Raw genomic sequence first — 15,095 nt, 5'->3', positions numbered from 1 at the left:
TAAGAACTGTGTGTGTTTAAGCTATGATAATTATTTTTCACAGATCTTTTCTAGTGCTTGTGTCTTAAACAAGCCAAGCAGCTACTGGACTGCAAGTACATCTCTGCCCTGTACTTGGTCAGACAACATACATCATCTACTCTGCCTTCTCCCTGATTAATTTTGTTTGGTTAAAGCAATTATCTCTCCCTATGTGACAAACCTCTTTGTAAATGAAATGCAAGAAATTTGGGTAATTTTTCCTAGATTTTCCCTCTTAACTGATCCTTGTTTCTTGCTTACTATAGTATAAAGGAGCTGAAGTCATAAAGCAGCCGGGATCGACACAAGTACCAACAGGCTTCGGCAGTGGTAATCGACACATCTGAAAAGGAAGACCTTGATAGTGTTCTTTCCTTTACCCTATTACTTAGATCATTTGGTTAAAACTGTTAATGATCCTCTTGGATCAATGTCTTTTGCTTGTAGCTCTAATTTACTGCATTGGATGATTAGTACAGATGTTTTTGTGGATGGCTCTGCATCATTCCACCAAATTGCTTGTCTGAATCAAATTTGGTTCGATTCATCACCAATGAAGCAAGGAATAAAATAATCAACATTTACTTTCTCTTAACACTGGTACCAAAAATAGAACAACAACTAAACGCTTGTCAATTTAAGAACTATCTTTTACCTTTGTCAAAGCTAAGTCCCTCTGCTTATCCAAGGGCTTAAAATGGTATGTATGGTTGGGTGTGGCAGAATGGAGGAAATGGAACTGAGAGGAACCAAAATATGTACTTCAAATTTATGAGTTTTTTTTTTAATATTTTATTTATTTATTTGAGAGAGAGAGAGAGTGAGAGAGAGAGCATGAGAGGAGAGAGGGTCAGAGGGAGAAGCAGACTCCCTGCTCAGCAGGGAGCCCGATGTGGGACTCGATCCCGGGACTCCAGGATCATGACCTGAGCTGAAGGCAGTCGCTTAACCAACTGAGCCACCCAGGTGCCCATCAAATTTATGAGTTTTTTTAATTGAGGTATAATTGACATACAACATTATATTAGTTTCATCAAATTTTTATCATCATCATAATCCTCCTCCTCCTCATCACCAATTCACATTATGTGTATTCATCTACATATGAATAATGTATGAAATTACCATCCAATGGTTTTTCATTCTCTAAAATGCAGCTTATTGATTTCTTGCTCTTAAATGATTTTTTCTTTTTTTTTTTTTAAAGATTTTATTTATTTATTTGAGAGAGAGAATGAGATAGAGAGAGAGCATGAGAGGGGAAAGGGTCAGAGGGAGAAGCAGACTTCCTGCTGAGCAGGGAGCCCGATGTGGGACTCGATCCCGGGACTCCAGGATCATGACCTGAGCCGAAGGGAGTCGCTTAACCAACTGAGCCACCCAGGCGCCCTTAAATGATTTTTTTCTGAAACTGTGTCTGTCTTCACAATGCTATTCCTTTAATAATACTTCGGGGAAATGATTGTGATAGTTTGCTCTGTATGAACTAAGCAAACAACCCACAAATGAAAACCTTTTTGTACCATGGAACAACAGCACCAAGTAAATCAGGTAACCAGTTTTGATCAACAAAGAATCAAGCAGAAATCACTTCCTGATTCAATTTATATTGACAATCTTTTACAAATGTGTTAATTTATATTCTTAGCATAGTTATCCTCCTACATACATGTATTTTGTTCTTTTATTATTTATAATTGTGTAAAACTTCCAGAAAAAAGAGACTGAATTTAACATATATCGACCTGGGTTTGTACTCTGAAAAATTCTTGCATATTTTATTTAAGTCTCTGGTGTTAACTTGCTTTTTGTATTATTTCCTGCTAAAATTGAAGAGTAGGTGGTCTTGTTAGTCACATTTCAATTAAAACAAATTTTTTATATCTCACTTGAACAAACTTCTTGACTTTAAAACTAAAGTAGCTATTTCTTTATAAATACTACTCTAGTGAATGCATTTTCAATTCACTACAATCTCCACTCAATAAACTTAACAGTAGCAAAATGAAGGACCTCCTATTAAGGGCAAAACATATAATGAGAATTACTTTACATAATTTCATCATTATCTACTATTCCAGGACAATGATCCTAATGGGCAGTCATATATTTTTTTGAAGAGCCTTTTTAGAGGAAGCTTAAATTTAACAAGTTACAAATTTAATTCTCCAAAATACAGTCACAAGAACTTTTTCACTAGAAAATCCTAAAACAGCATTCATTTCTTAATCATGTGGAAATTGCTAGTTTAACATTGTCAAGAATTTGACAAACTTGCTCAAGCTTGAAAATTCAGAGACAAACCACATAACTTACTTTATATAGAATGTTCTGCTACCATCAAAGTAGCACCTTCTATAATTTATGAGATAATAAATTGGCTCTGTTTAAAAAAAAAACTGCCTTGGATGTCAAAAGCAAAATATTACTATTGGTCTTTCTGGCACTTACCAACGCATTGCACTAAATAAGTTTAGTACATTTTTGAGGGGGAGAAATCATAGAAATGCATGAAATTCCTTCAACTTCCACCACTTGCCCCACCCACAAAAGTGTCTATGCCTGTCCTATGCATATGGAAAATAAATTCTTTCAACATAATAGGATGTAACTAAATTATCTCAGGGATGGATATTTGTATTAGCCCATTCAGAATGCTTTAACACCACAGACTGGGTGCCTTGAAAAACCAGAAATTTATTATAATTCTGGAAGCTGGAAGTCCCAGATCAAGGTCCAGCAGGATTCACATTCTGATAAAACCACTCTTCCTGGCTTGCAGATGGCCACCTTCTCATTGTGTCCTCACAGGGTCTTTCCTCAGTAAATGTGCATGGGGAAAAAGCAAGCTCTCTAGTGTCTCTTCTTGTAAGGACACTAAGCCTATCAGGATCAGGGCCCCAACCTCATGATCTCATTTAAACTTAATTACCTCCCTATAGTCCCTGTCTTCAAATACAGTCACCCTGGGGGTCAGGGTTTCAACATATGAATTTAGAGGAGGACACAATTCAATCCATAGCAATGTTATAACTGAGTTATTACACAAATTAACTCTTTCTTCTCAGATCTTTAAATATAATTATCCACAAAATAGCAAAGCTGAGATCAAAGAACTTAAGAAAAGATTAAGATATATTAAATTGAAAATATGAAAAGCTACTTAAAACACCTTGTCCTAGGGTTCTTTCAAATGTTTACAGAGTCCCAGCATTCAAGAGCCTGCAGATCAACTTGTTAATAACCTCAACCTAACCTCAACATAAGCAAAATAGTTCATTACAAATATTTATAAAATCAGAAAAGGGTGGATGTGGCAACTCACATAGACTCTGGAACTAGAAAACATGGAGGTCGCATGAAGGTGAAGATGTGGGGTTGAGAACACAGGTTGTTTAGGGATATTTCCTTACATATATTTTAATTGAGAAAATTCATAGAATAGCTATGTGATATAGTCTTAACAAGTCACAAAACTACAAAAAGGAAAAAATATTAAAATACATTATGAGGGCGCCTGGGTGGCTCAGTTGGTTAAGCGACTGCCTTCGGCTCAGGTCATGATCTTGGAGTCCCGGGATCGAGTCCCACATCGGGCTCCCTGCTCAGCAGGGGGTCTGCTTCTCCCTCTGACCCTCTTCCCTCTCGTGCTATCGCTCATTCTCTCTCTCTCTAATAAATAAATAAAATCTTTTAAAAAATACAATAAAATACATTATGAAAAATATATATAGATATATTTTAAGCTGGGTGCAGAGCCCAACATTGGGTTTGAACTCACAACCCTGAGATCAAGACCTGAGCTGAGATCAAGAGCCGGATGCCCAACCAACTGAGCCACCCAGGTGCCCTGCCATTCAATGTTATATTAAAAGAAAAAAATAATTTTATTTTCAACAGATTTTCAAAATATGAAGAATTGTAAAAGTTTTCAAATATAAAGGTAATTTGTAGCTTAATATTCTGAAATAAAACTCCTTTAAACTTTTGTTCTAAATCTCTGCTTAAATACCAAGTTATAGTAAAAACTCATTTTAAGATTCTAAATATATCTATAGTTTCAAGACCACATCACAAAATTTTTATACTTGAAATTATATTTACTGCGTAATGTAAATAAAACTAACCCTTTATATTAATCTTGATAATCTCAGAAAGTCTCTTTTCATATTATGATATACAAAGAATTTATGTATTTAATTCAACAAATTTACTAAGCATGTACCCTGGGCCCATCTGGTTACAGAGGCTAGAGAATAAGACGAACGATGTCACTGTTTGCTTACCCTGTGAAGTCTAATGGGAAAGAAGACATTTCACAAATAATATGTCACAAATGTTTTAAGAAAAGCCATGAGATATTTACTGTAAGATGTAATTTTCTACCAAATTTTCATTGTAAGTTTGGGATGTGAAGATACTGTGTAGGCATCTGGGTCTTTACATGTAAAGTGGTCAGCATATACTAAGTACTCATTAAGTCTTAGTTGTCAGTATCAATGCCAACATCATTGCCAATTTTATTAAAATAGTATCCAAAAAGATCTTCCTTTACATATGTTTTAATTGCTGATAGCCACTAAAGAAAAACTGTAAATGTATCTACATGTTTATTTTTAAATTAATGGTGTCAAAAATACTTAAACTTTAAATAATTAAATTTCACTAACATAGTCTAAGACTCTTGTTAAACAAACTATATGTATAAATTTCTAAAATATCATGCCCTATGGCATAAACTAGCATGACTGAATCCTGTTCTGCCTTTCAGATACATCAGGTTTATAAAATAACTAGAAACATAACAGCAATGTGTATTTTGAATTGCTTACTGTTAAAGGAATCTTAGTTGTAGCGTACATGTGTGTTTATGCACATATGTTTTAATAAAACTAACACTATTTCTACAAAATGTTTTTTTGCTGGTAGTGGAGGTGGATTTCTTTCTTTTTTTTTTTTTGCATTTATCTCATTTCACTTTATGGAGATTGCTGTGTTTCTTATTACTCAATATAATCAGTAAATGCTCTCAAACAAGAAAATATATTTTCTTAACATCTTGTTCCCTTAAAATATAAATCGTTTATAAATTCCAAAGAAATATCAAAATGTATAAATTTAAATAGGAATAATTTATCTTACTTACAGGACACATAACTTGATGGCCTACCCTTTTAAATCATTGAAAAGAGATGATCTGAGTTAATTTATGAGAAAAATAGTCACAGTTGAATCACACTAATAAATGTGAGTGAAGATATTTCTGACTAATACAGGAAATGACTTTTGTTACTATCTCCTTTTTGTGTAAATTTATTTATGTATGATGTTATATCATGTAACACTATGGTTATATTTCATTTGGGACACTATAAACATTACAAATCTAAATAAAAATAACAGTGAAGCAAATGTTAATTTTGACAGAGAAATAAGATCAAGAGAAATTAGTCAAATTAAGATATGCAGAGGTACTTTTGAAGTTTCTTATAAACGGGCATTAAAATCATAGCCAGAAGGCACATGCTACAGTAACCAACATTCTCTCCAAGAGATTTTTATTTGTTATTAATATCCTCCAGAAATAACACTTCTTAGTAGGTCCCTTTTTCATTGAAGAGTAATTTATCACCAGACCATTGAATCAATCAGCAAATTCCCATGTAAAGGATTATACAGCGAAATTCTTAAAATACAGTAGTTCATGATAAGATTACATAACACTGAATAATTCTAGGTAAGCAGTGTACTTGACTGCAATAATCTGGGATGTTGTGAGGGGCTGCCTGCATTCTCGTCAGTGAAGGACTGAAGAATTTATTTGCTCAGCTGCCAAGATGGCTGCTAAAAAAGCAGACCTCAGCTCCCTGCCCCCCTTTAGAATTTCCTTGTCTGAAAATTGACACCTTGCTCCCTTCTAGGCTCCTTCCTGAACCCATGTCTGGACAGCGCAGAGGTATGAAAGCCTGACACTCTTTCTTCAGCTCTGGGCAATATGGAGGTCGCTTACAGGTGCAGAACTCCCCATGGAGTTGGCTGAGGATTCCAACGAGATTGCACCACAGGTCAGCTTCCCCTCTGCTCCACTCTTGCTCCCTTCCTTTCTCTTCCTATGGCACTGATCCCAAGTACATGTCCTAATACCCATCTAAGTGTCTGCTTCCTGGAGAGCCCAACTTGGTAAATTATACCCTCTTTCAAGAAGTTATAGTTATCATCTTTAATTCCTACCCAATGTTTTCTACAGCATTCTAACAATTATCAATCCCATTAAAATTATAGTATCTGTACACGTATTACTCAGCTATAAATTACTCCATAATTCCAACCAATAACGCACTGCACAATGTATAGTTTGTATTGTACTATAACTGTCCATTTAACTATGGGCATAAGATGGGCTCTTAGAGGTCTTCTGTCCCAAACCTCTCCTTTACTTAGGAGGGCTAATGAGTTCAAAGAAGTTAAACTATTCAATTTTGACACACTTTTTTTTTTAAAGATTTTGTTTATTTATTTGACAGAGAGAGAGAAAGAGCACAAGCAGGGGGAGTGGCAGGCAGAGGGAGAAGCAGGCTCCCAGCTGAACAGAGCCCAATGTGGGGCTCGATCCCAGGACTCTGGGATTATGACCTGAGCCGAAGTCAGATGCCCAACCGACTGAGCCACCCAGGCACACCTTGACACTCTTCTCATGTACATTTTACATTGAAAAAATACCAAGAACATAGTAAGAGTTCAGTCACTAGTGACTCTATTATTTCTGCTATTATAATTGTTATAGTACTATAACATACTTTTCTAATAAATGTAACTGGTATTAAGCTAAAAGCGCAATTTTTATAATATAAGGAGTCAAGTAGCATGATACCATTTCAGGAGAAAATTCAAGTTCAAAGAGCTGAAATAACTTATCTAAAATTAAGTAATTATATCATTGAATATCAAATCCTGTGCTTTTCCATTCATGTCTCAATGTTTCCACTCTTGTAAAATCATTTAACTTTTCTTGTGTATGACTAGTTTCATCATTGGAATTAATTGCACAACATTCATTGTACAGCTTGCATACAGAAAGAACTGTTACACGGTAAAGGTACAGATGAACATAACATAATCACTGACCTGAAGAATATTTGCTGAATCCCTTAAGTCTCTTCGGGGGTAAGACCACATACTGTAATTTTATATGCTTTAAAAATTGTCTAATTGTTTAAGTGATCCCATAGTGAATTGAGGTACTATAAAAAGAGATAATAATTTTAGGGTGACCTGTTTTTAGGAACTTTCATACTTCTGCAGACCATTTTTGTGTTAATGCACTTAATCTGGAGTAGGAATGTAGTGGCACTTACAATGTTTTAATGGGGGAGGTCCTCTTGAGGGCCTACAATATGATTCACTCGTCCTCCTGGCAAAATCAAATCCATTCCAATGTTCTGCACTGACTGGTATCTTTTCTGTGAGAACCTCCTTTTTCCCACAGATAGAATGGATCTCTCCTTCTTGGAGTTTCTGTATTTTGTTCCTAATGGTCTACAACATGCATCACATTATATTCAAGTGCTCCCTCGTATTAGATGTGTAAGTAAATTTATCTGCTACAATATGGGCTCCTCATTAGGGTAGGCCCAAACTTTACCTTCCTATCCTCAGCATCCTCAACAGTGTTTGATTCACACTACTCAGTATAGTTGGCTGAGTTAATATTATAATTGTTATAAAAAATAGCATTTAAATAGGTCTTAAGAACACGTATGTAATTATTAAGATCACTTTTGTTCAAGAGAACCTTCCAATGTAAGGAAGAGTTAGGATCATAATGTTATAAATAAAATGCATGTGCTTTCCCCCTCACTTATATATTTTTAAAATACCTCCAACATACATATGTTTGATATGTGTGACTTCACTCTTAAATAGGCCATATCATTCTTAACAAAATAAAACAACAATGAAAAGTATATATATATATATATATATATATATATATATATATATATATAAAAAAAAAAATAAGCCAGTTTCTGTAGGTCATATGTTCCGGATAAATAAATACAAAAATTATTGAAATATGAATATCACATATTATTCTCTATACACTTTTCACCTTAAAGTTAATTATTGGTTTAAAGTAGAATCTCAGTCTTAAGATAACTTGTGACTAGATAATAGTCACATTTTGCACAAGCAAAACAAAATTAATCTCCTCCCCCCTCCAATGTTATAAAAGATAATTGCCAATTCCAAGCCCCCATTAATTTCCCCCCACACTGTGAAAGATAAAGATTTTACAGTTTTTTGCCTTCACAAAGAGTTATACAAAGAGAGGATTAACTCAGCATTCATTTTGCTACTCACTACAATAATATTTTATGACACTAAAGAGTTTTAAAGTTTTTTCTAATATCTCTCATCCAACATTTTATCTCCACTTTAGTCATGTAGAACTTTAGTGATCCAGCAAAGAGCACGTAACTCCTAAGTGGCAGGGGAGGGGCTGGATCATGGGTCGTTCAACACAAAAACCTTACTCCTACCCTGAACAAAGCATAAAGGGTCTTCAATGTACTTACATTTCTACAAACACTGGTGGGGAAAGGGGTCTTGTGCTCCAGACTCCAAACTTAATAGAAAAGAAACTACAAAGTCTACACACTACCTTTCAAACACAGGCTGATAATTTTCCATCTTCACTCTATTCTTATCCAGACACATGCAGATTCTCCTAATGAATCTTTTTATAGTAGGCACTGGTGGATTGCTGATGAGGGGGATAACTGTCCAGAGATCCAGATTTAAACTCATCATTGAAATGATTGTAGCATAAACTAGGTGGGAGGTGATGCTGTTTAGTTAATAGAGAATGAGAATTTCAAGGATCATTGCAGGTTTCCATGGATAGTAATGAACATGGGCAAAATTTCAAATCATTCCTCCTTTAGAAAGAGCAAAAATACATGTGATGGGGAGCAACGGGGACTGGGTATACACATTCAATAGAACAGTCACTAATATATTCTAAATTTCCTCTGTTAAAAAATAAAGGAAAACTGCCCTGCATTGGGGCTCCCTGCTCAGCAGGGAGTCTTCTCCCTCTGCCTTTGCCTCTCCACACCGCCCCACACCTGCTTGTGCTCCCTTGAGCTTGCGCCTGCATTCTCTCTCTCAAACAAATAAATAAAACCCTTAAAAAAATAAAGGAAAAGTTCTACAAACTTTTACAATTACCACAGATCGCTGTCTTATTTAGATGCATTTCTTTTTGAAAGTAAAAAAAAAAAAATCTAACTTTAAATTCACGGGGTTTTAGCATTTGAGATGCAATAGAAACTAGGCAGGTGTGAATTAATATTTTAATATAAAAATATAAACATTGCTTTTTAACTTTCTTATATTTATTCTTTTTAAAATTTTTAATAGCTTTATTGAGGTATAATTTACATACCATAAAATTTACTCATTTTCAGTGTACAATTCAATATTTTCTTTATTATATGTACAGAGCTCTGCAATCATTACAATCTAATTTTGTACATTTAAATCACCTTTCCCCTCCAAACAAACAAACAAACAAACCTAGTTTGCTCTTAACCAGAAGAGAATCAGCCACTCAAAGCCACTTTACCTAACTACTGTGGGATATTTGATTCAAGAATTCATGGGGAAAATCTATGACCTACTTAGCCCATGCAGTATTAACCTAAAAAATTAAACAACAGACATTTAAGGAGCAAAAAAACAGATCCCCAAAGCAGCCTTTTGGTGAACTCTATTTGTGGCATTAGTTCAGTATCTTTGGGTCATATTCAAAAGTAAATAAAAATGTCCCTTCTATGCTTGATATCAGCAGAGATAAAAGAACTACGCTAGCTCAGTAGACCTAAGAGTTTCTATTAATGGTTCCAAAGACAGCTATAGTGTCACAATCATGATCCTAAAATGTTTTGAACCCACTCAACAGGAAAGTTATGGTGACAAATTTCAATATAAAGCAACACAAGCAAAAATATCTGGTAAAATGATTTTAAGAGAATAGTAAAGAGGATCAGGGTAAATACAATTAATCAAACCAAATCAGTTAAATTGGTTGTTTCTTTTGTCCAATTTTTGAAAATTTAAAATTTTCTAGGTTATTTTCCCTCCAGATTTCTGCCTTTACACAGGAGATCTGATTTGCAATAGCTTTTCAAATAAACATCAAAATGCAACCTTTAGAATAAGAAACCACTAATTTGTTCAAAATGGTAAGTGTGAGACCATATGAATAGTTTTCATTCTACAGATACAATTTAAATAGGTAATATTTTGTTAAAATTGGCACAGAAGTGAAGAATAGATTCATCTATGTCCAGAAATTTGGGATAATACTGGTTTCTGACAGCCAGCCAAAGATCAAGAAGACTTTGTTATAAGCTTCTTATTATGATGCTCACCCAACTCAGTACTCCAGTGCAGGTCCCATTTTATTAATGATGATGACATGGCACTTGGCTACATCTACTACATAACATCTTCTTTCAGCAGCAAGAGTTTGAGAAAGCCCTCAATTTCTGAACCTTCTTTCAGTAATAAGATTTTTCTGAAGATCTAGACAGTCTCCAATTTCTGAAACTTCCATTCCAATTGATATTTTCCAAAACATACCATAATAAAGAATGACTGAGTAGGGCACCTTAAATGCCAAGAAGAAAGTAAATGAAAACTGCTTTTAGGCTAAGTTACAAGTTCACAATCATCATGGTTATTATTTCCTAATTCATTTCTTTTGAAATCCTCAGGAGATCTGCCAAGTATGTGCTCTAATATTATGAACAGTAATACAATCACAAATCTACTACTGATGAACTTAAAATTCCCTCATGCAAATTTTAACACAGACTTGCCATATATTACAAATATCACATTCTATGTGGTAAAATATTGGCTAAAGTGATGTGAAACAGTGTACTCAACTCCTTCATCATTCCTAATGATCATGTAGATTTTGATCATAAGTGCATACCACACAAAAAAGTAAAACTGCAAGAATTAGCCTATGTCTCATTTTGTCCAATATTTTCACTCCCTTCCTTGAGATCGTTCAGCAGAGTTGCTTGTCTTAGAACAGTCTTAACTGCTTTGCAATTTATCCCTTTTTATTTCTCCTGCCAGATCTCTGGAGGACATGTTAATGAGTCTAGCAATGGTTTAATAGGCAACAGGAGAAATAACAAAGAAAAGTTAAAGGTGTGAATAATCAACAGGCTGGAATAATTGAGTTCTGTGTAGCCAAGTTAACTAAATATCAAAGCGAGACACCTCACTTATGTAGTTGCATTACTCACTTAGTGAAGACAAACACAAACACATACCTGCTTGACCAGTGGTGATACTGACAGCGGCAAAGAGCCTCTGGGATCGGCTTAAGTCAGAAACTCCATTTACAGCTTCTACTTCAAAAGTATAATTAGCGTGGGCTAGCAGGTCCATGACAGTGACATAGTTATCCTCTAATCCAGTCTGCTGTGGCATGTATCCAATGTTACTCCCACAGGGAACACATTCGCCCTGCTCCCAACTGCACCGCTTACACAATATTCTGTAGGTCACGTCATTTCTTCCCCCGTTGTCTGCAGGAGGACTCCATTCCAAACTCACTGTGGTTTGGTTGATGTTGAAAATGAGGTTCTGTGGTGCAGATGGGGGCCCTGTGGAAACCAAAAACAAACAAACAAATAAACAAAAATAGAAAAAAACAAACCCAAAAAATGAATAAAAGGATCTGCGGGGGCCACTAAGCTAGTGGCTCAGTTACCATAGAGAAAACTAGTTGAAATGCTTTCTTTTACATAAACATTTCATTACCTTTCCTAGAGAAGCTGCATAAAAGCCTCCTTGAATTTACTTGGCAAGAGGCTTTATTTATTTTCCATTTAATACGTCAAAATGAAAACAGGATAACAACTGTCTTTGTACTTTTGCCACAGTCTTTAGCTATTTTTCTTCCAAGCAATTAAAAAGAACAGTTAATGCACCTAAAAAAAACAGTTGTGCAGTTGTTTAAAAATAGTCTCCCTTTTAACCATATAACAGAGAATACATCCATTCATTCTTACTGTGCTCAAGAATGATTTACAGCAAGTCTGGGATTGGCTTTGGATTTGGGTCTCTCCGATATTCATTAATTGAAGCACCAAGATGTGAGATTTGCTTTGTTTAGTGATGGGATTTTAATTTGGAAACCAGACTTTTTAATCACACTTCATATCCAAGTAAGACTCAAATAACTCTTACATTTATTTATGATTCCTATTAGATACATGTGAAAAATCTTAAGATGCATCTTGATTTTGCAGATGTGAAAGTTTCACTAAAGATGACATAAGATGTATCTATTTTCTGTTATTATTTAGCCTTAACAGTCCATGAAAAAAATGTAAGCATTTAATAATAATTAAGAATGCAGGGCGCCTGGGTGGCTCAGATGGTTAAGCATCTGCCTTCGGCTCAGGTCATGATCCCAGGGTCCTGGGATCGAGTCCCGCATCAGACTCCCTGCTCCTTGGGAGCCTGCTTCTCCCTCTGCTTCTCTCTCTCTCTCTCTCCCTCTCTCTCCTCCTCTGTCTCTCATGAATAAATAAATAAAATCTTAAAAAAAATAATAATTAAGAATGCATTCACAGACCCAATGCCTATCTCAATGATATCACAATAATACAAACGAGTGGAAGAATTCTGAAAGTCCTTCCCTACTTTACTATTATGAACTTACTTGTGCAGGCAACATATGGTGGATCAGATGGAGCCCTGTAATACCCATCCTCACATTCACATCTTGAGGAGCCTTCTTTATCAGAAAAACTGTGAGTTGGACAACGAGAGCACTGAAGATCTTGAGAGGAAGATTTGTAGAACCCACGGCCACAGGCTGCATATGCAAAAGAAAGTGAAAATAGAAACATGAGAGCAAATAGACGTTTTTAATTTTAGTAATATTTAGCAAAGAATAAAATATGAAATTTAATTTGTGAAAAACAAGCTCTCTACAGTAAAATTTTGTTTTAGTGTATATCAATAACCCAGTTTTATAATACTACATTTTAAAGTGAAATAATAAAAACCAAATGATACAGCAGCCCTGCACCTGTAGTTGGCATCAGTTCAAATCAAGAGCCCAAAACTGAAAGAAAGCAAAATTTAATTGGACAAAAACTTAGGATATTTAATTCAGGGTAAGTTCAATTTCAAAATAATTATCCTATCTGTTGATACATATTGATGTACTTCAAAGTTATGTTTTCTTAATATAATGTAGCTGTAAATTAACTCTTTATGTATTAATTTGGTTCATATTGAAAAATATGAAAATAATTTTAATTACCTGACTAGAAATAACAACGATACAAAAAATTTCATCTGAAAATGATAGAAATGTATACCCTCCCAAATTTTCAGAAAACTTCAAGATATAATTTCAACCAATTTTAAGTTATAAGGCAGGCTGCTTTCCACTAAGTCAACTTCCTTGTTACTAAAAATAATGAAATCCCATGAAAAGGCGAAACCTATTCCACCAGAAGTAAGGAGAAAGCCTTCAACTGTAAACAGATGAGGACTGTTTCTCCTCTGCTGGGAGAGGTTAACAGTAGTCACACTAAAACAGCAACAGCAACTGCTCTCAGCAATGAATAGACATGTACAAAGAATGTCTCTATCACCTTCTCGTGAAGTTGCTCTTACTCATTTGGATCCTATTTTCTATTAAATCAAGTAGCCTTGAACCATTTTCTAGCGTTGCACAGTGGCAGTATCATAGCCAATGAGGTTTATCCAAGGCACGATTACTGCTAATTGAACCATTTTCTATCACTGATCATTTTATATATTTATCTTTAATTAAAATTCAGCAAATTAAATTTTCATTATTTCAACAATTTTTATTAATGGCATTATACAGTGAATATATTAAATATGTTTAATTTACCCTTCATATTTATCAAATGAATATATGTTTAAGTTTTAGTGACTTCAAATTTAATAGAAATTCATCATATCTATAAAGAAAGATTAGTGAATATTTAACATAAATTCAATTATAACTTTTAACTTATTATATTCACATTTATTTAATGTCCTCAACCTGGGCATCACTCAGGAACCTAATCATATTTTCACTCTTAGGTGGGATAAACAATCCTATCCAATCAAGATGGTATACTGAGTCATTCTCTAATTCTGTTCACATGTTTAATATTTAAGGCATAATTCTGATCCAATTGAGAGCTCAAAATCATCTTTTGAGCTTCAAGAAAATAAGGCTATTTCACACAAATGAGACAAGTGTTTTAGATAACTTAGAAATTTAAAGGCAAGTTATATTGCAATAGATAAATGATAGATGTGTAAACAGAACTACAACTATCTCCTTGTAAATATATGATCCACTACTGTCCTCAGAAGCCATTCTACCTTTAGTTGGCTTCGGCAATTATGTAAGAGAAAAGCATTCACAAACATCTTAAGAAACGAAGCTTAATATAACTTCACATGTTCTCAGTAGCAATTGCTACAAATCTAAGGCACAGAGAGAACAATGAGATTGATTGCAAGATAGTATAACAAAAATATAACACTTTAAAATGTTTCTGAAGATATGATCTTGCCACATAAAAATGGTTAACTGGTAAGATAAAAGATCTGGCATGGGTTTCTCAGGATAGAAATTCCTCTCTTGAAGTATTCACTGTACCTTGCTTTATGTATTGTCTATAATTCAAAGGTCACATATGACATCCATAAGATAGAGAAGACCATGTTTTACTCACAACCTGCACTTTGATAACATTAAGGACCAGGGAATTTAAAACGGAAAACACAGAGCCAGAGAGAAGAGATATGTGCTGACTGTCTTTAATGACTTGTATGTATTAGTTTTTACCAGGAGAGGAGGTTAGGGAGCAGGGAAATGGGAAGCACACTGGTAAAATAATTTACTATCTACTAGGGAAGGCTTCCAGAATTAGTAGGCAGCACACTACCTAGTGGAATCCGGCAGAATCCTCATTCTCTCATTGCAAATAAAAGCTTCTAAT

At 34.6% G+C, this 15,095-nt stretch overlaps 1 protein-coding gene and 1 pseudogene across 8 annotated transcripts in view; one reads left to right on the top strand and one right to left on the bottom strand.

The window, feature by feature from the left end:
* EPHA7 (EPH receptor A7) overlaps positions 1-15,095 on the bottom strand; it is a 165,092-nt gene that overhangs the window by 92,874 nt on the left and 57,123 nt on the right. For all 8 annotated transcript variants that reach the window (XM_088024277.1, XM_088024273.1, XM_088024272.1 and 5 more), the window contains 2 exons: positions 12,776-12,931; positions 11,376-11,711 (listed from right to left, as the gene is read on the bottom strand). In XM_088024277.1, coding sequence (XP_087880403.1) covers positions 11,376-11,711; positions 12,776-12,931 — 492 coding nt within the window. The remainder of the gene's footprint in view (positions 1-11,375; positions 11,712-12,775; positions 12,932-15,095) is intronic.
* LOC114213091 (U4 spliceosomal RNA) lies at positions 13,794-13,926 on the top strand (annotated as a pseudogene).

This window comes from Eumetopias jubatus, unplaced genomic scaffold, assembly GCF_037043125.1.
Source record: "Eumetopias jubatus isolate StellerSeaLion01/CBP00866 unplaced genomic scaffold, mEumJub1_p1.0 scaffold_6, whole genome shotgun sequence".
NCBI classification, from domain to species: domain Eukaryota; kingdom Metazoa; phylum Chordata; class Mammalia; order Carnivora; family Otariidae; genus Eumetopias; species Eumetopias jubatus.
The sequence above is the reverse complement of the archived record's forward strand: the minus strand, read 5'-3'. Positions and strand labels throughout refer to the sequence as shown.